We start from the raw sequence: 21033 nt of genomic DNA on the forward strand, positions 1-21033 counted from the left end.
TAAATGTTTACCTACCTATCCACAATCCAGTAAAATGAATATCTTGGGGGCAGTGTAGCAGAGTGGACTTGACTGTGTTTGAATCTGTATTAACTAAGGAACTAAGGAATTTGGGGCAAGAAACCTAATCTTCCCCAGCCTCAGTTTTATAATAGATAAACGGGGTGATAGCAATAACCACCTTTCAGTATGGTTGGGAAGATTAACTGAGATAATAAAGGTAAGGCATTTAGTCCAGTATCTGGCACACATATAAATGTTCAAAAGTATTAGCCTGTGAAATTTTCTTGTAGTTACAACAGTAAAGGTATGGGGCTAGGTGTTAATTGATGCCAAAATGTATTTATTGAGCAGCAGTTATGTTCCAGGTACTCTGTTAGGGGCTGATTATAGAATAGTGACAGCTAAGGTGTCCAAATCCTTATGCCAGGCACTTTGATACTTTTTGAGTATGACCTGCATTTAGGTACCATCTAGGACACACATAAACACCAACCTACACATAATTGAACCCAAACCTTATGAAAAGTAGTTACCCTGTTGTGTGCACTGCACTCTGATCTACTCTTGGTATATATTTCAATTTCAAAATGAAGGTCTTGACCCACTAAATTGATTTCATAACCTACTAATGGACTGTAATCACAGTGGAACAAAACACTGTCTTAGACCAACTGAGTTGAAGGTTAATAAGCCCAGGTAGAATTCATTTGATAAGGAGTCTTCTCAGCTTTCTCTGGGCTTCGTTTTGATCCCTCACCTTTGGCATTTGACAAAATTGTTGTCCTTTGATCCAGAATTTTCATAGCATTCTGCATGTAAGCACATAGGTTGTGCTAATAGAATATTTTGACAAAGAAAATGAGGCCTTTAGCCAACATCAGCAACTCTCTTTGTTCCCCAAATCAGCCCCTCAAGCACTTAGTTGGGCCCTTACTCATGACTTAGTCTTCCACAGAAACTAAACTTTGGTGATTGGAGATATTGGATTTAGATTCAATAAACATTTGCTCCTTCCTGCCAGGGGTGATCATTATGGAGGCTCACATTACAAGCTTTTTTAGCTAGTCTTTACATCACGGTACACATCTATGCTATAGACTCTGAGACTGTCCCTCAGGCTCAGTTCATCCCTGGGGTCTCTAGCCATAGTTTTTTCTACTTGTCACTGCATAGATGTGAAATCAGTTCTGTGAAATCAAGGATACACTAACATATTATATGCATGCTCCCTACAAGAACTTCAACTTCTAACCTGAATCCGAGGTAAAAAAAAACAAAAAACAAAAAAACTCATTGGTTATTATTTGTCCAGCTTTATATGGTCCTAGAGAAGAAGATCTGGAATAAAAAGAGCTTGCATCATTTGGCTAGGCCTTTACATTTTTATCACCTCTGTGATTGTCTTAGATCACCCCAATAAGGGGGAAAACAAAAGAAGACCACCCTTACCTTACAGGCAGAAAAACTGACTTTCCAAAGGCCACACAACAGTAGCAAGGTGGGACCTGAAGCCAAACCTCCTGACTTCTAGTCAGCTGCATTCCCACCAGGGAGATCTCATATTCTCATGGCTGATTGTCGCTCATCTAAAGTCACCAAACACATTGTTTCATGAGCAGGCCATGTATGCAAAGTGGCCCCCAAGTGCAGAAAGAGCCAAGAGGCCAAAGAATGTGGTAGATAAGACCAGCTTGTCACCTTAAAGAATTTAACAGGAAACCTACTTACAGAAAGCAGTCTGAATCACCATACCTTCAATGCCTATTTCCCAGGCTCTGTTTTACAGCTAAAAGTAGTGAGAACATGTGGGTGACCACCAAAGGGATCGGGTGGCAGGGAGCTCTGGTGCCAGGGTGAATTAAAAGAATTAATCGGAGTCTTGTTATCAGCCCAGAGCTCACCTGAGGGAAGGAGAGAGGTCAAGGCTCTGGTTTCACCCAGATGTCAAGATAGTGGCTTAGTTTTAAGATGGAGTCAATGTCCTTCACACACATTATCTCAGCTAATTATCAACAGGCATGCTAAACTCTCAGCAGACAGGCTCATTTATTTCATTTATTCCATTTTACAGATAAGATTCAGAGGTTAAGTGACTTACCCAAGGTCACACAGCTTACTCATGGCAAAGAGGAAAGAAAACATGGGACTTCTGGTGCCCCTCCCCCCCGCTGCATCCCCTTGTGCTAAGCCCCTAAGCAACCACCAGGGCCTTGGCCAGGAACACTCTTGGTGGCTCTTGTATCTGACTCCCTTCAGGACTGGATTCTCCAATAATCATGTTCACTGGGATCAGAGAGATGTGTGGGAAGGCCCAGACTGGGGTAGCCTACACCTGCCCTAAACTCAACCAGATGGTACAGTAGTCAACAGATCTTGAGTTCACATCCAGCTTTAATCCCCTATCAACTGTGACACTCAGCAAGGTGCTTAATATCTGAGTCTAAATTTCATTCATTCGTCATTCATTCATTCAATCAACAAAACCTTGTCTGAAGCACCTACCTTCACAGCGGGTTTGTTATTTGCAGAATCAGGGAAACTTTGGCAAGAAAGCGACGTGCTGAGTGCCCAGCAGGTACAGGAGATCAATAAGTGTTTCAGACTGACTCTGGGGCAGAAGGACCTACTTGGCCTTGGCGTTATGTCAGTGTCTGTAGAAGAAGCTGGATCCTGGCAGGGCCACATTCAAAGAACAATCATGTAAACATTCATGAAATAGTAAATGTTTTTGAGCCGTGTGCCCCACAGATGCAGGCGAGAATGCGAGGAAATCCCTCCTGGGTTTAAGCATGCACTCCTTTTACTTCCTTGGGGGAGAACAAGGTGGCAGAATGGCAGGTGTGAGTGATTCCAGGGAGATAAGAGCTGAGGAGCATGTGGGCTGCGCAGAACCATCAGCCTCAGGCACAGTGCAGGCCTCTTCTGCAGCTGCATAGTAATAAAGACAGAGCAGCAATGGCCTCATTAGTGAATGTAAGCTGGAGAGAAGTGCTCTGAAGACAAATAATCTGTTTCTGGGAGAATTTGACTTTGGGAGATAAAGGAAAGGCTTCCTGGAGGGAATGATTTTTAAACTGAGGCCTGAGGATTAACAGATATAAACTAGATCAGGGTTTGGAAAACTTTTATAAATGTTCAGATAGTAAATATTTAGACTTTGCAACTCTACTGTTGCAGATGAACAGTCACAGACAATACATAAATGCATGGACGTGGCTGTGTTCCAAGAACATTTTACTTCCTGAAAGAGGCCAACTTGTGAATTAGCTGAAAGAGAGCTAGGAGTGGGATGTGGGGTCATGCAGCAAGAATAGCTCCAGACAGGGATCGTCTTGCACAACAACCCTGACAGGAAGGAGTTTGTTGCACCTGAACACTTGGTGTGACTCAAGCGCAGATAAAGCTGGAAAAACAGGGTGAGGTGATGTGGAGAGTGGGCAGAGGGCAGGCCTTTCAGGCTGTCTTAGGGATTTTGGTCTCTATCCTTAAACCAAAATGGGAAGGAATTGAAGGGTTTTAAGCAGGGGCTAACATGATCATATTTCAGATTTTAGAGACAACTACCTACTGTTGTATATAGAACAGAACAGGGAGAGGTCCATAGTAGATTCTAGTCCAGGAAGTTAGTTGGGAACTTGGGCTAGAGTGGAGGTCAGGGAAGGGTGAGACTCAGAGAAATTAACTGTATTTCGCAGGACCACTCAGCCCTGTGGTCATGGGGCAAGGTGCTAATCTGCGTCTCCAGACTCCGGGTTGCTCACTGCCAGCTCTCTCAGGAAGCAGCAGAGGACCTCTGTGGATATGGGCATGGGTGAGCATTTCCCAGGGTGTGTTGCTTAGGGTGACTCAGGGTCCCACAAAGACCTAATGCAGGTCTCTGACACTTATTCAGTTGTAGTCACCTTTTTAAATAACCATGGGTAGCCCATATCCATTCACTAGAGCCCCTAGGCTCCATCAGGTCTTACCTATGTTTTCCTTGCAACAGTTCTTTCAAGTTTGGTACCTTGGTTGCTGACCCAGGTCCTCAAACACAGCTACTGGAAGGCAGGGGCCATTAGAGACAGCTATCCTGACAGCAGTGGGTAGTGACAATTCATGAGAAAGCGATACTATGAAAAGTAGGCAAATCAGCTTATGAAAGCACAGAAATGAAGGCAAGTGGGTTCCTCCCCATTATACACACACAGCACAGTGTAACAGCTGGCTTCCTAACGACGCACTGTGTATTTAGTTAAAGATGCTCATGCTGTTTGAGAGGACAGTGGAAAATATAATTTCCCTACAAAGAATTTTTTTAAATAATGCTTTCAAATACATAATTTAAATCTCCAAAATTTTAGTGCTTAAAGGAGCAAGATTATTATTAATTTATATGGAGTCTGTATCCTTTGGGTATGTTGGATAAATTATACTTTCTGTGCTGTGCAAATATATTCCATATCAATTATATTTACCTAAATTTTCATATCTGACTAAGCACTCCTATCATCACAGGTTTCTTCTAAGAGCATTAGGATCAGGGTGAGGAGGAGCATACCGTTGTTTTAAATATTGTGATCCAAATTAAGTGGCACTTGGATTTGTTCTGAATCCTTTATTTTCCATTTATCAGCTCTGTTATTAGGGTAAATTATTAAGTTATGTGGACCTCCCTGTCCTCACCAATACAGTGGAGTGGCAATGAGCTATGTATGCGTAAACTTCTAGCCTCCGCCACAGAGCCTGTGTGGGTGTGGCTGGCGCCGGTGGAGCGCTGGAACCTGCTTGCCCAAGTACCGGGAGCCCATTATACAGGGTGGCAAAAGTAGGTTTACAGTTGTTTGTATGGAAAATAACACAATAATTAATAAGTAATAAGAATAAACTGTGTTTTGCTTACTCACAACTGTAAACCTACTTTTGCCCCACTCTGTATTCGTCCCAGCTCTGTTCAGTGTCATCAGGTTGGTAGCTTGAAATCAGCCCAGGGGAAGTGTTTATACCACAGAAACCAGCAAATGCTACAGATCAGGGAATTTTTTCCTGGAGAGCCACTTTTTAAACATTTCCTAGCTCACCACAGGTAGGCGCCCCGTCACTGCTCATCTCCACAACCTTGGCTTCCCCTCTCAGCCTGGCCTGTTGTCTGAGTTGCTCTTCCTGCTATGCCCTGATCCTTCTGGCATCAGAACCATAGGAGTACTTGCTCTAACACATATAGCTGGGCCCTACTCTTAGAGTTTGTAATTAGGTCAGTCTGAAATGGGACCTGAGAACTTGCATTTCTAGCATTGATACTGCTGGTCCCGGAACCAGACTCTGAGGCACTGGTTTAATCAGTGTAATAAACTGAAGTCTACAGAGCAAAGACCTCTGTAGGGCTTAGAAGAGACCCCACCTGTCTCAGATGATGGCACAAAAAATTAACAAATGCTTACCTCTTACTTAGCACATACACCATCTGACTGAATCTCGCTAGGACCCTATGAGGTAATTAGTATGTCACAGATGAGGGAAAATGAAGCTCAGAGGAATCAATTAACTTACCCAAAGTCAAATAGCTCATAAGCACAGAAGCTAGGTTAAGCCCAGGTCCTCCAACTCTGGGGCCATTACATTCACGGTGCAAATTGTACAATGCTCAAAGGCAAGTCGAGGCTGAAATCCAGCACACTGCATGCTCCGCATGCACCCTTGGGGCCGCATCAGCCTTTTCCTATGTGCATCAAAGTGCTGCGCAGTCTAGCAGGGCTAGTCTCCAAATCCATACTCTTCTCCTCCCTTCACCGCAACCCTTGGGGTTACGAGGACAACCGGTAGAAAGGCAGAGAAGTTTGGAGGGACAGGAAATACAGTGAGAGGGCCAAGGGATGACATTCCTTGGAGTGTAATCAAGCCCACACAAGTGGACATGTGGAAGATGCTTATGATACAGCTGTTCCTGCAGGAGGCTGCGGGGCAAGTGTCAGTGAGGTGGAGCGAAGGAATTTGGCTGGAGACAGAGTCACACATTGTCCGTGACAGCAGCTGTATCTGCTGCCCACCATAGCATGTGCATTGCCTGGTAGGTGCCCAGTGGGTGGGGCAATTAGCTTGTGCCCCAGGGCACCTGGCTGCTTCCTCAATTTCCTTCCCATGGACTGTCAGCAATTAGGTTGCATGGATAAAAGCTGCCCCACCGCTGTGTTGAATCTGATGAGTTTATTAATTTCTTGGGGCTAATGGAAGGATGGGTGGGAGATTAATTTTCTGGTTGGAGTTTAGGAGCTAACTAGTCTCTTTGCCATGTTCCCAAAGGTGGGGGATGGGTAAATTGTTCAGACTGTCGGATCTGGTTCTGGGTAAATCATTTTATCCCTGGCTTCTGTGGGTATCTATCTTGTGGCTCAGGTAAGACCAGGTAGTCGGGGCCTGGGGCAGACAATTAGTGAGAATTGTGTCCCCTGAGAACAGTGGCGTGGAAAGTGGGCTGGGCTGGGCTGGGACTGAGGTCTCGCTGGCCCTGTCAGTGAAACGCACTTTTAGGATGACAAATAGGGCCCTAAGAAGTTCAGTCTTATCCAAAACATCCACATGCTAACAGCAGCCCAATTGCTCTTTATGTCCTTCTGTCCAGATCTGTCCCTTCTCACCACCATAGGAGACTGCCAGGGGCCAATTCTGGCCGTTTTGGTGCCTCTGAGAGGGCAATCATTTCACCTGATTTTGTGGTGTCAGAACCGCAGGAAGAGCTCTGTGTCCAGGTTCATGCTGGATTGCTGAGGCCACTGCAGGCCTCTCTCCGGTCAACCAGGCCAGTTCATGTGGAGGGGCAGGTTCATGTCCCAACCCAAGAGAAAGCCACAGAGACGGGGAAGACCTTGGACTTAGGACTCAGTCAAGTTGTGCCACACTTACTAACTGGGTGAGCTTAGACAAGCCAGTAAGCCTCCCTGAGCCTCAGTTTTCTCATCCATAAAATAGAGTATTCTCTAGGGTGGTGGGAGAGTTCAGAGATGACATCTAGCATAACAGGCATCCAATAACTATTGTTACCCTTTCTCCTGTCCCATGAAAATCCAGCAGCTCACCCCTCATCCTCCCCACCCCTTTCCCCTGCAGAAAGAAAGGAGATGGGGGAAGCCTGGCTGTAACCTGACCTGACTGGTCCCTTTTAGGGACAATAGGCTCTCCAGAGAGCCAGAGGCTACCTGCTTTTTGTCCCTGTCCCACTGGCAGCAGTGTTCTGCCTGTACGAAATGATGGCTTCCCCCGCTTCCGAGTGCCAGTCCCTGAGCCAGGTGCTGGGTGCAAGCACAAACAGGCTAGTGGGGAGGCGGATACGTGAACAAAAAGATGCAGTAGAAAATTAGAGGAGCGGGTCAGGGTGGCGATGAAGCCTTCCTTGGGAAGAGCTGTCTGGGGTCCAGAACACGGGTTAATGCCCAAGCCCCTTGAGGTGACCTCAGGAAAGCTGGGTGGGCTCTTTTAGTTTGGTGTCAGTTTCTTTATCTATAATGGGGCCCCCTGTGCAGATATGCGTAAGACACTGCTTGTGAAGTAAAAGTGAGTGTGCGTGTGTAGAGGACCATCAGCCCTTTTTCCAGGTGACATCCTCGCAGAGGCCTGGAAAGGAGTTTTTGGCCATCTCTCCATTGGCAGATAAAAGTATCACCTATAAAGACGATCAGGCTCCTGCCTGAAATGGAGGCCTGCTAGAGGTCCCAGCTGATGGTCCAGGGAGGTCCTAGCTTATCGCTCCCCTGCCCCCGCCCCAGTCTCCAGACTGTGGTGTCAGGGAGATGATTCCTGCTCACTAACCACTGACTCCTTGGGGTGGAGGTGGGGACCAAGGGTAAGACATGTCTCTCCTGATGTTGAAGTTTTTACAAGAGGGACTCAGAGCCCAGCTCTGGCAACTAGAGCCACATGCCACCCATGGAAATTGTAAGGGGTTTTTCAGGAAAAGTGCTTCTAGTGCCTAGAAATGCCTGGCAAGGCAGATGTGTGCATTTCGCTGGGTTCTAGCCAGCTGTCAACTGTCTCTCCTGGCTGCCCACCTCAAACACTCAGCCAGAGAAATGATTTGTCAGGGGCTCCAGCTAGTAGGAATGTGTTAGTAACACATGTGCACACACACACACACACACACACATACACACACACACACTTATAAAAAGGGTTCCACTGGGAAAACAAACCATCTAAAAACCCAAAGTTGTTGAGTTTAGTCTCAGTGACTTTCTAGAGTGGAGAACTAAGTTGTGGGTTTTTTTCCCTAGAAGTTAAAACAATGTGGAAGAGAAAAGAAAATTGCATTTATTGATGTTGGGTTAAATGCATTCTCAGTACCACTCAAGAAGTTGCTCTCATTAGTCCCATTTTACAGGTGAGGAAGCATGCTCAGAGAGGGCCAGTTACTCTCCTGAGGTTGCATAGTTGAGATCCACGATCCTGGGTCTGGCTGAATAACTTACGTCAAAGTGATGCATCCATGATCTCAGCGGTCTCTGAGAAGACAAAGCAAACATTCCCATCTCCATTTGTAGACAGAGAAACCGAGACTCAGAAAGATTTAAGTAACTTGCCTAAGTTCTCACAGCCAGCAAGTGAGTCAAACAGGCTAGAACCTGGGGCTTCCCTCTCCTGCTTCATTCATTCATTGACCCATTCAGCAAACACTAATTAAAGGCCTGGTGTACACCAGTTCTCTACAGTACACCATTCTAATTCTTATTTAGATGAGCAGAATGACTGAAGGCAGGACAAAGCAAAAGAGCTCTGGGCCCATTCCTGCCTCGAGATAAAGGGAATCCACAAGTTCCACCCCTTTTCTGTGAGTGAACTTCCCTGAACTCCATCCATTCCGGATTTATTTTCCATTTTCTTCTTCCACCTCTCCTAAGTCTTTGCCCCTTCTACCTTCCTCTCACAGGTTTCCTCACCCTTCTCTGACCCCTGCAATCCCTTTTAACAGGTAACAGTACCCCTGCCCTGGTTTAGCCCCTTTGCTCTGTAGGCCGTATCTCTCCCTGCTTCTGTGGCCTACATGCAGCCGTGGGAACTGGCCTCGCAGGGCCTTCCAACCCTGAAGACCTGCAGAACCTCAGCAACCCAGCTCCCCAGCCTCCTCCTTCCCCCATTTCTTCCCAGTCCTTTCTCCTTGGTCTCCTCAGATTGGCCAGTGGCATGTGGCGGATGGCCTCAGCATGGACAGCCGCCTCTACACCTCCAACATATCCAACAGTCTCTTCAACACCACCCTGGTCGTCACCACCATCCTGGTAAGCAAGGTGTCCCCCAGACCTCCCAGCTGCAGCCCCCCAGGGTGCCTCCTCCAGCTCCAGGCTAGTCACAGGCTTCCCAGTGAACAGAGGATGGGAACTCTAATCACAGTACCAAGACCAACTATGGCAGTGTAATTAAACTCAAGTAGCTGTTTCACAGGGAAATGACATCTAATGAGTTCCAGAGGAGCTGGGGAAGCAAGACTGGATGGAGACCCACAGTCTGTGGATGCCTCTTCCAGGCAGTCGGGGAGCTGTGCATGGCCAAAGGAAGGGGACTTATGAAACAGGTGGGAGAGGTCCACCAGGTCGCCTCCTCCTCTTTCATAACAGCTCACCTCACTTGGTTCCTGCAGTGTACAAAAGCCCCTGCAGTGGACACCTGAATTTCAGTGGATGTTCATGGCTTATTTCTTCATTTTCAGCTGGCAAAGAGAAAATTCTCAATCTATAGTGCCAGGGACCATCTGCTTTTCTATTTTATTCAGTTTTCTTCCAGAATCACCAAGCCCTTCTCCCCACGTGCCAGGCACTGGGTTCATTCCTGAGGACATGGAGATGAGTAAGACTCAGTCTCCATCTTCAAAGGTTATAATTTAGTAGGTGGCATCAGTCGTGTTCATTCATGGCCAAGGTCTTCTTCCCCCTGAAGACTTCACATTTTAAAAGACTTGTCAGTTCAACCAACTGCATGTATTAAGCAATAATTACTTTGTTCCTCTCCCAACCCCACCCCTTTAACTAAACAAAAGCATATTTCCCTGAATGACACAACATCTTAGCAGCAGCAGATAACCAACCACCACACTGATAGAATTCTAGCCCAGAGCAGAGGCTTGGCATGGTGTTAGCCTGCTCAGCCTTATCACTGCTAAATGCACAAGGTCTGCAAATGCATCTGTTTCTCTTAGGCTTTTTGAGATCACAAAAAGACCTCGGGGACCTCCATCACCACCTTCATGAACTGCTGGGGCCCAGGCCCTGGACTAGACTTGTTGATGTCCTATAGCAGAGTGGGACAGAAGCCAGGAAGGAGGTGCACACTTAGAACCTAAGGATTGAAGGAGAGAGGGTCCCCTGCATTGGGAGGTCAGCAAAGCCTTAGAGAAGAAGGGACATGGAAGTTGAGCTCCAGGAGACAGGGAGAGACAGAGAACTGAATCAAAGAGAGTACTGTCAGGTGTTGGGCTGGAAATGCTGAAAAATGCATGTTTTCCCAGGAACTGAGCACTGTTAGTGAGAGGTGAGCTATGAGGCCAGAGGGTGGGCTGGGTCCGCACTGCCTAGGGACTTGAATGCCAGGCTGTTGAGCTTTCCCTTCACTTGGTAGAAGACAGCACTCACTGAATATTTTTGTTCATTCGCTGAATGAACATTTCTTGGGCACTACTGTGTGCTGGGCACTGTTCTGGGTGCTCAGGAATAGATAGAACTGGGGAAGGGGAGTTGCGGGACTGAGAGCACAAGCAGTATAAACCCCCAGGTGGTCAGAGCCTCACTGAGAAGGGAAGGTCTGAGCAGAGACCTCACAAAGGTGACGTTGACAGCCAAGTGCCATCTGGAAAGAAATATTCTGGGCAGAGGGAGCAGTAGAAGCAAAGGGCAGAGAGAGCAGTTCCAGCTCCCAGTTACTTCCCATCTCAGCTCCCACTCTAGCTGATCTGAGCCAATGTGAAAAAGATATTAAAGGGCGGAGGTGTCCCCACTCTGACTGCGATCTGGAGAGCCTGGCTGAGCTGGGGCAATAGTGAGCTGCAGCGTGGCCCAGCGGGGAGTGCAGCACACAGTGTGATCGCCGGGACCTCCCTCCCACTGTCTTCTCTCCCTCTGAAGCACTTCTCAACTCTGTCTCCTACTAGCTCTTTTCAAAGTCCATGCTCGAACTTAAACCTGTCAAACTCTCTCCCCTGAGCTGCTGCATTCCCTCATCGGCTCCCTTCACGCTTGCTCAGACCCTGGCTTCTTGTCAGCATGGCCATTCTGAAATCAGAATTGTCCCTTAATTTTCTTACTTAAAATCCCTCAGTGCTGCCCAGGACCCACCACCCTGAGCTTGAGATATAAACACTTCATAATCAGGCTGGGCCCTCTGTCCCTGCTTCCTCTCCAGCAACTTGGGGTCTAGCAGTACTGTCCAACATTTCCTCACTGTATCCTGCCATTGCCTGCCCTGCACATGCTGTTCCTGCTGCCATGAATACCCTTCCCCCTAATTCCTATTTCCATCTGGAAGTGCCTGTGTGTCCTTCACAGTTGTGCTTATGCAGCTTCCAGAATCTGACTCCGTCCTCTTCCTGTCCAGGATGTGCAGGAACATCCCTGTGGCAGTTCTACTAGAGGCTGTTTATAGCTCTCCCTCTGCTGGAATGAGACCTCCTCAAAGATAGGGGTGCCTGGCACAAATAGGAGCTCAATGGTTGGAATTTGAATGGAGTTCTTTCCTACAGGATAAGAAAGGTCCCCTAAAAGCCAACAAGTGTTGGGAAGAAGAGGGGACGTCCTACCTCTCAGGGTCTAGAAGCAGACAGTACTCAGAGCCTTGACACAGACCCACAGTGACACTGAGACCATGGGGCCATGTGCCTAGACCAGAAATGTCTATCTGACTTTGTGTGAATTTTAAATTAGCTTGAGAGTAGAGGGTAATTAGGGAGGCTAATTTGTGGTGCTCCTTGGGGTAACGAAAGATAGCCTGCATACTGCTATCCCAGGGATAAAAACTACCAGCTGAGACCTGTGCACGGTGCCAGCTCAGTGCCCTTCACTGGCACAATCCATGAGCGCTTCTTTCTGGAGCCAGGTTGGGCACCAAAGGAGGGAAAGAATCAGCCCCAGGTCCACTTACGCTCCACCTGGGAGCAGGCGCAAAAAGGAAGACTGGAGGAGGGCTGTGAGGGGCCCTGGCTGGAAGTACAGGAGTCCTTAGAAGTGAATTGGCACCACAGGAGGAGATGGGATACCAGGGACAGAGATGAGTTGTTTATACAGAAGAGGGGAGGGAAAGCAGTTGGGGCAGAGAGGAGCCCTCAAGCTGAGGACAGCGTGTGTGAAAGGCAGGGAGGCTTGCCCCACATCATTGACGTGACAGTGGACTTGATCATGAATCATAACCTTTAACTTGGAGCTTCCTCTCCCTGACACACAACTTCCTACCTTCTCCTCTCCCACTTCAGATGATCACAAAACTGGTCCCCCGTCTTCCCCTCACGACCTCTGGTCTGTCTGGTTCTCCATCTTGCCCATCCCAGGTGTTCCTTTCAATACGAGCTCAACAAACCAGCACTTCAGCGCTTCCCTCTCAGCTTCTAAACTGCCTCCGCCAGAGCGCTCAGCCGTCTCACCTCACGCTCGCCCTTAGATCCAGCTGCTCTTGCAATCAGTGCTCTCAGCGGCCAATCTGCATTCAGCCTCCTGACTCCCCTGAGCCTCAGCAGTCCCTGTGCTCATCCCTCGCTCACCCCCTAAGCAGTTCTACCAAACCTTTTCACACACCAAGCCTTCAGTCCTACCTGTCTCCCACACAACTCGGAGGGCTGGCATGGGTTCCCTCGCCTTTGGCCTCCTTGCTTCCCCTCCATATCCACATCCATGCTCCCCAGCTTACCTCCAGGTCCACTCCCCGACCTCACACTCACCTTGACCCCTTCTCCTCCCATCAGGCCCTGTGCCCTGCAGCACCAACTAGCACATCTTTCTCTTCTTCTCTAATCTCTCCTTTTTGAAGGATTCCTCCCTTCCTACCTACAAATATACCCTGGTCCCTCCCATCCCAAGGTGCTATCACCACCTTACCTCCATCCTACTGCCCCTTCAGCTACCCACTACTTTAGTGAACTATAAAGCATGGGTTTGGTGGACCCTTGGGCACCCTCCAAGCCAGTCATTTGCAGATGACGCACTAAAGCTCAGAGAGACGTGACTTGTAGCTGTTGGTGGAGAGATGGCCACCTGCCTGCTCCGCGCTCACTGGTGCACATGGTATCCCCCAGCCCTTGCGAGTGCTGCCACCCCACTGAATCTTCCTTGAAAGGCTGCCAGGGACAGCTGACCCAGGTGCCCTTTCAGAGCCTGCCTCACGCCTGTGGGGGAATGTCTGCCTTCTTGAAACGTGTCCTTCTGACTGTCAGGGCCTCGTTGTTCTGACCTTCAGCTTTTCTTCTTCTGTGGTTGCTCCTCGTTTTCCGAAGGTCAGAGTCTCCCCAAGGGCCTCTTCCTACCCCTCTCTGTCCTTCCTCAGTTCTTCCCCTCAGTGGCCTCACGTACTCGGGACCCTCGGCCATTGCCTCTCTACAGAAGTCCCCCACCGCTGCCCTCCGTCTTGCCCTCAGTCCACACTTTAAAGATTCAATCAGACATTTCCTCCTGGATGACTTACCGGCACCTCAGGTTCAACATGTTCCAAATCCTCTCCCCTTCCACGCCGTCCATGGCAGCGAGACCGTGTCCTCAGCCATCTGCCCCGCTCGGTGCCCCACACCCAAGCTGTCATCAAGCCTGTCCTACTCTGTCCTTCCAGTTCTCTAGTCCAACCCGAATCAAACTACGGCTCAGGACTCAGTGTCTCACGCCAGGGAGGGCCTGTCCTCAAGCCCAACGTCTGTCCCTTGCTACTTAATATTCTTTACTCACATCCTTACATCTTTAAAACTGTTCATGCTTCCCTGAAACATGTGTGATGTGCAGACACCTCGTCCTGCCACCCAAGGCTCATACCCTAATTCGTCTTTCTACTTACTCCCCTCCCCCAGCCTCCACACAACCCATACTCCACTACATGAGGACCCATTGTCCCCTGAAGAGCTCATGCTTGACCTCAGTTGGGATTATGCCCCCGATCATGCCTTTTCCCTGCCCATGGGGCCCTCCATTCACGCCACTTCCACCTGTCAGTGTTCTGTCATCTTCCAGAGCTCAGCTCAGATCCCGCCTGCTCCACGGAAACTTCCCAGGACATTGCACCAGAGAGACCCAACCCTCTTCCCAACACTCCTGGAGGGATGAGCTCTATCTTGGGCTGCAGTTGTTCAGTACAGGTTCTTACTTAGCCTGCTATATTCTCAGCATCCTTGTATCTCATAAAGCTCAGTAATAGGTCTGTGTGGAGTAGACAAACAAAATGGATGGAATGGGGTGGGCTCAGATGATGACTCTAAACGAGGCAGAGAGCCTTCAGCTTGACACTCTGTGCCTTGAGGTCGGAGGAGGGGAGCTGATCACCACCTCCAAAGTTGCCCATTATCTAAGCCACTTCCTTTCTGGTACCCCATTGTCTCTCTAACCCCCTGTGCTCTGGGTCCCCATCACATGTGGCTGAGACCCCAGGGCTAAGATGAGAATGACAGCTGCCCAGTTCTGCTGCAGGAAAACCCATATTTGATGCTGAAGGGGAACCACCAGGAGATGGAAGGCAATGACCGCTACGAGGGCTTCTGCGTGGACATGCTCAAGGAGCTGGCGGAGATCCTCCGGTTCAACTACAAGATCCACCTGGTTGGGGATGGTGTGTATGGTGTTCCTGAAGCCAATGGCACCTGGACAGGAATGGTTGGGGAGCTGATCGCTAGGGTAAGGAACAAACAGGTGATTTGGACTTGGGGGTGGGCTGGGAGGGAGAAGGAAGGACATAAGGTTGTGCTGTATGCTTACAAGCCCTCCATCCATCCAGTCAGTTATTCATTCATTCCTCATGGACTTGTCTGTTCATTGCACATGTCTTTACCGAGCCAGCACTGAGTTGGCACTGGTGATGATCATTGGTAAGTATTTTACACCATGATACTTTCCTAGGCCAGCACCTGTAACAGGTAAGGGAGGCTTTGACCAATTCACATGAATTAGAGAGTTGGGGTCCCATTTCTGGATAATCCAGGTGCTCTTTTTTTGTTCTGGTTATTTTATTGCTCTTTAGCACCCCCTGGCAGGCTTGGACAGGCCCCAAGAAAGTGAAACACACCTTCACCCACTGACTTTCACAGAGAGGTGCTGTCAGGGAGACATGGTTAAGCCACAGGGAAGGATCAACTGTCATGGTTGGCCACAGGTGCAGTTACTGTTACTTCTTGTATCATTTTTTTTGCTATCCCCAATGTGCTTTTACAGACCCAGGGCCGAGGTGCACTTGGACAGGCTGTAGGTTTTCAGAGTGAATGTGGATTAAAATTCAGGTGAGCGTCACAGAGCATCGGCCATCTGTTAGGTTAGAACAAGGGTACATGGACTTCAGGCACCTGGCTGGGTGGCTCAGTTGGGTGGAGTGTCATCCCCTACACCAAAAGGTGGCAGGTTCAGTTCCCCACCAGGGCACACACCCAGGTTGCCAGTTCAATCCCCGGTCTGGCCACGTGGGAGGCAGCCCGTCGATGTTTCTCTATCATGTCGATGTTTCTCTCTCTTCCTACATCTCACTAAAATCAATACAAAATAAAGTTTTTAAAAAGTTCTTCCACAGGGAAATCTCTAGTTTTCTTGGTACACACTGTTAACATCTGTAAAAATTAATTAAGTCATTATTAACTCAAGACCCATATTTTCATAACTGAGTTTTATGGTCAGGATAGGTGCAGAGAGCACAGTGCAGAGAGCACAGACCAGGATTCTTCGGGCGTCTTGGACCAACCCCTTTCCCTCTCTGTGCCTCTCAAGAGCGAGAGGACTCCCTGCAGCTCTCCTGCAGTTTCCCAGCTAATGTCACCACGCAGCGTGCTTTACATACATTGTCTCCAACCCTCTTTAAACATACCTTTTAGCTACTTGTTATGCCCACTTTAAAAATGAGCCGTTGGAGTTCAGAGCTTGAATGGCTTGTCTGAGCCCGCACAGTTAGCATGAGTCTGGGCTGGGATCTGAGCCCAGGCCTGTGTCATCCAGAGCCCACGTTCCCTCCGTGCAGCCCCTCAGCTGGACTGATGTCACCAAGACATCGGCCCCCCTTCCTTCCCGTCTGCCCTGCTTTCTTTTTTCTTTTCTTCTTTCTTTACTTCCTTTCCTTTATCTATTGAATTAATATGATTTTAAGCCTTTACCTGTACCAAACTTGGAATATGAGATACATTTTTTAAATCCTGGTCTTCAAGGTTTAAATATTAGTTGGGGTGTTAAATGGGCTATCCTTGGCAAAGCACTGTGGAGGTTCAGTGCCGACTGGAGAGTGGGGAGGGGATGGAGCGCTGGGGAGGGTGCTGAGGGGCTCGTCTGGCAGTAATGACCCCGCCAGGCTTGTTGAGAGAACTGTGAACTGTCCCCTGTACTGGGGTCCAGTGAGCTGGTTCAGAAGGGGGCCTTGTTCCTTGGGAGAGGCTTGCAAAGGGAGGGCTGACTCTTCAACAGAAGGCAACAGAAGGCCTAGGGAGGAGTCCACAGCATCACAGGGGCAGGGGCAGGGGTGAGGGAGAGGGCAAGAGGAGGCAGACTTCTGCAGGGAGCCTTAGCTGTTTGTAGACTCAAGCCTGCCCTTCTGACAGTACCCTGCTTCAGCAGCAGAGGGAGGAGCCTTCCTGCTGGACCCAGCCTTTCCTGCCCACTCACTGATGTGCCCAGTCTCCTGGAGCCCTTTCTTCAGCCCTCCCACTGTCTGGAGACTGGTAGGGTGAGTTCCAGGATGTCAGCACACAGCCCCTGTATCTGTGACATGGACGGGCAAGGAGAGGAATCTGGGAAGCAGGGAAAGCAGCCACATACTGAATGACGTGGGTGACCAGTAAAGAATCTACCACCCACCCAGACCAACTTTCAAGCCAAAATTCTGCTGCTTTGTTCTCATCAAAACCTGGCAACATAGTTAATGAAATATGTTGATTTAATAAATATTTAATGAACACCTACCATGATTCTAAACATTGGAGACAAATAGGGGAGAAAACAAACAAGGATGCTAAGGGCAGTGCCCTGTGAGTCTCACCAGAGAGGAGATGCTAACCAATGGTCATGTTAATGTGTAATTTCAGTCTGATAAGTGCAGGAGAGGCACAGTAGAAGGAACTGCAGGAGCAGCAGGAGGGAGGGGTCCTGTCTTGAGAGGACAGTGGGTAGGGGAGGGAAGGCTTTCTTTGGGAAATGATGTTTGAGCCGACTTCTGAAGACTAAAAAGAGCATTCCAGCCAGAAGGCTGTCTGAATGCCCCTGGGCAAGAGTGGGTGACCCTGGGACCCCACCTTCCCCAGGTTCGATGCTTTGATATGGTCACCAAGATGTTCTCCTAGGATGGCAGGAGTCCTAAGTCCTGCTCCTCCTTTCCCAGCTGCATGTGAACATCTCAGAGACGAAAGTGGCAGAGCCTTGGGGTTACTGAATGTCCCACCTGGAAGAGACCTCAGAGTCGCTCACTGTCCCTAAATCTGCCATGTACACAGATAAGGAAACAGAGGTTCAGGAGGTTAGTAAACTGTCAGAGACCACACACAGCCAGTAAGTGTAGAGCCGCGTTTCAGCCGCAGCCTGTCTGACTTCAGGCTCATGGTATGAGAGAGCAGAAATCTTGATGTTAGATGGACCTACGCTAACATTTCAGTTCATTCACTTACACGTCTGTGTTTTAGGGAAATTTATTTTTCCCTTTCTGTCACTTCCCCAAGGCTTCAGTTTTCACCTGCAAAGAATTTTTGTAAAGATTTGAAATATCATATGCTTACATACAGAGTGACATACAAGAAGTAGGAGAATTTTCTTAGGCTGGGCTCCCTAAAGAACAGAGCCCAAGGAAAAAGTGTATATGCTAACTCAAAGAGTGCCATTCCAGTGAGGGCCCTGGGAGGAGGCGGGGGAGGCAGAAGAGCCCCCTCAGGGAGTGTGCACCTGTGCAGCGCAGCTTTGCTCTAGGCACAGCTGGTTGTCAGTCTGCAGAGGGGCCTGTGAAACTGCTGCCTCACTGAACAGCCCAGAGTAGGGGGAGGAAGATGGATCTACTGAGTTCCATCTCTCAGCGCTGAAATGAAGTTCATTCCACAGGACACCTGGCCACCTTCAGAGAAGTCAGATCTCAAGGCAACGGTGAGCACACTGTCAGTCCTAGCGACATCAGGTGTGCTGGTCGAGTGTGTGTGTGGGGGGGGTGATCTGGGACCCACCTCCCCGCAGGGGTAGGAGCCAGTGTGTGCCTGGCTGCCAAGAGATCTGCACATCCTCACACCTCAGCAGCCTGAGGACACTGCCTGGCTGGAGGAACATGGAGCAGTGATGATGTGAGGCATATGAAGGGTTAGGAAGAGCAGGCACAGTGAGCCAGGCCCAACAAGAGGGTGGCACACCATGATGACATTCCCCAGCCACCAGGGCAGTGAGAGAACCTGTGGAGCCTTCCTCCCTCATAAAGCCATCTCAAACCTGATTCCTCCGGGGGGTGAGGCCCAGCTGTCAGCCTCAGGCTCGGGAAAAGATCTCAAGGCTTTGTCTGCCATCCCAAGATCCCTTTATGATCTTTTCCACCAAAGGGGTTGATGTGGGAATCTGGGATGTGGGGCAGGGGGTAGGGTTCAATCATGTTCAGAGCGACCTCAGCAGCCTCAGATCAGATTCTTCTCCAACCCCATGAGCATCTAGAAGCAGCTGGGAAATTTGTCAGAAGGCTCACTTCTTGGGAATTATTTCTACCTTTCCCACTTAGTGCCAGCTTACTAAGGGGAGGAAGCAGAGAAAATGGAAATGTATTAACTTAGACATCTGAAAACCTTCTAAGGGACTGTCTTGCTTTAAACAGAAGAGACGGGCAGAAAGGAATTGATTTGGGGAAGGGTAGGAAAGGAAGCTATGAAAAGTAGCATCTTAGTATCTTCTGAGAATGTTCTGGTCCCGATTGCCCGCTGTACCTGGCAGAGGTGGAACGCTGCCTGCAGCTCAGCCATGCATAAGCTCCAGTCTGAAGTCAGGGGCGCTTTCAAGAACTCCAGTTCAGTGTGTGGCACTTAGCCTCTGTCTCCTTCCCCAGAGCACATGCTCGTTCACTGCCCAGTTTTAGTAATTCAGCTCCTGGTTATCCCCAAGCTTGGATCTTTGATGTAGCTAACCTCAGTCCTCGCCCTCCCCTCACCCCAGGAGGAAGGATCCTATCCCGAATCAGAAGCTAGGGCCCTACTAACCCTGCTGATGTATTTTCTATCCTTGGCCCATGTTACCTGCCCCTGGATGCATTGATTCAGCATCATTGTAGCTTAAGGTTGTTAAGATATAGCTCTTACTTTCATTGACCACACATTCTATATACACAGAACCTCCAAGTACTGTTGTGCAGACTGCATATTGGACAAGGGGTGATGGGGCCTGGAACCAGCTTTCACTCTGCTCGCCACGCATGTGGTCCGCTGTGAGGCTGTGGCCACCTGTGGATTTTCTGCCTACAGAGATGCCTTTAGTTTGCCAAGCCATGTACCCACTAAGTCTCCTGGGAGAATTAATTTTTATAATTCACATAATGGCTCCAACTATACTTTAAATGAGGCCCAGTGTATAAAAATGATGAAGCCATAGCATGTAATATATGCAAAATGAAATTGTTTACAAAAGTTTATGGGAATATAGAGGAAAAAAGAAATAGTTCAACTCCAGGGAGGCAGGCATAGCTTTGGAGCAAAGCTAATGATACTAACAACTCTTGCCTACGGAGGCTCTACTGAGGGCCACGTATTTACCATGCATCATTTCTTCTCCCATCTTATGAGATAAACATTGTTATTCACATTTTATAATGAAGAAGCTGAGGTTAACTTCAGCCTGACAGAGAGGCTAACTCGGTCACACAACTAACAAGTGATTGATCTGAAATTCAAAGCCAGTCTGTCTGACATCAAGTCCAAGGTCATTCTAATCCACTGGGATGCCTCTAAGGAATTAACAGTCCAGCTGGACCTTGTTGGACATGGAGGAATTCGATAAGCAGCAAGGAGGAAAGAGTTACAGGTAGAGAGAACTGTGTGGACAAGACACAGAGTCTGGAATATGCAGAGTGCAATGTGGCCACATCACAGGAAGGAAAGGCAGGAGCTTGAGGGGATGCTGAAAAGGCAGTTAGAGACCGGGTTGTGAAGGTCACTGTGAGGAGTTTGGACTGTATTTTAAAGGTAGTAGGGAGTTGCCGGTGTTCTTAAGCAGGGGAATGATATGGTTAGGTCTTTGGTATAGAAATAGACTCAAGAGCAGCAGTTCTCAAAGTGTGGTCCTCGAACCAGCAGCAGTAGCAACAGCCCTAGGACTGATCAGAATTCCCCATCCTGGATCCCTTCCAGACCCACTGAATCAGAAACTCTGGAGTGGGGGGCAGCAATGTGCATTTTAACAGGCCTTCCTGGTGATTCTGATGCGTGTTTAAATTTGAGAAACACTGGTGCCCGTGAAATTTAATGGATGGATGGAGTGGGGAGAAACAGGAAGCAGCAAGACCAGCACAGGGACTATGGAATAATTAAAGTGAAGACGTGAGTGATGGTCACAGCATTAAGATTCAAGTGGCAGTAATGGACTCAACAGGCTTTTCATGGATGGGCCTTAGTTATTAAAGGAGAGAACAGGACAGGAAGGGAGAGGGCAGGTCCAGCTAACTCCTGGCTTTGGTTTTGGCGACAGGTGGCTGGTAAACTCATGACCTGAGAAACAGTACATGGAGAAGAGTAGCTATAGGTGGCAAGTATGAGGAGTTACATGGCTTGGACCTGAAGCTCCGGCAGGATGTTGAGGTGGAGAGAAGTACAGAGAGTCAGGGTAAGGAAGGCCTGAGCTTTGTTTGGGAGTCAGCAGGGTACCGGTGCTGATGAAGTGGGAGGACTAGTTGTGCTCACCGTGGCCTCACACCCCTTCT

At 48.6% G+C, this 21033-nt stretch overlaps 1 protein-coding gene across 3 annotated transcripts in view; it reads left to right on the forward strand.

Moving 5' to 3' along the window:
• The window catches only part of GRIK4 (glutamate ionotropic receptor kainate type subunit 4), a 415903-nt gene that overhangs the window by 334436 nt on the left and 60434 nt on the right, over positions 1-21033 (forward strand). For all 3 annotated transcript variants that reach the window (XM_081122925.1, XM_081122927.1, XM_081122926.1), the window contains exons 12-13: positions 9141-9248; positions 14613-14816. In XM_081122925.1, coding sequence (XP_080979051.1) covers positions 9141-9248; positions 14613-14816 — 312 coding nt within the window. The remainder of the gene's footprint in view (positions 1-9140; positions 9249-14612; positions 14817-21033) is intronic.

This window comes from Miniopterus schreibersii (genome assembly GCF_964146895.1).
Source record: "Miniopterus schreibersii genome assembly, chromosome: 20".
Taxonomy (NCBI): domain Eukaryota; kingdom Metazoa; phylum Chordata; class Mammalia; order Chiroptera; family Miniopteridae; genus Miniopterus; species Miniopterus schreibersii.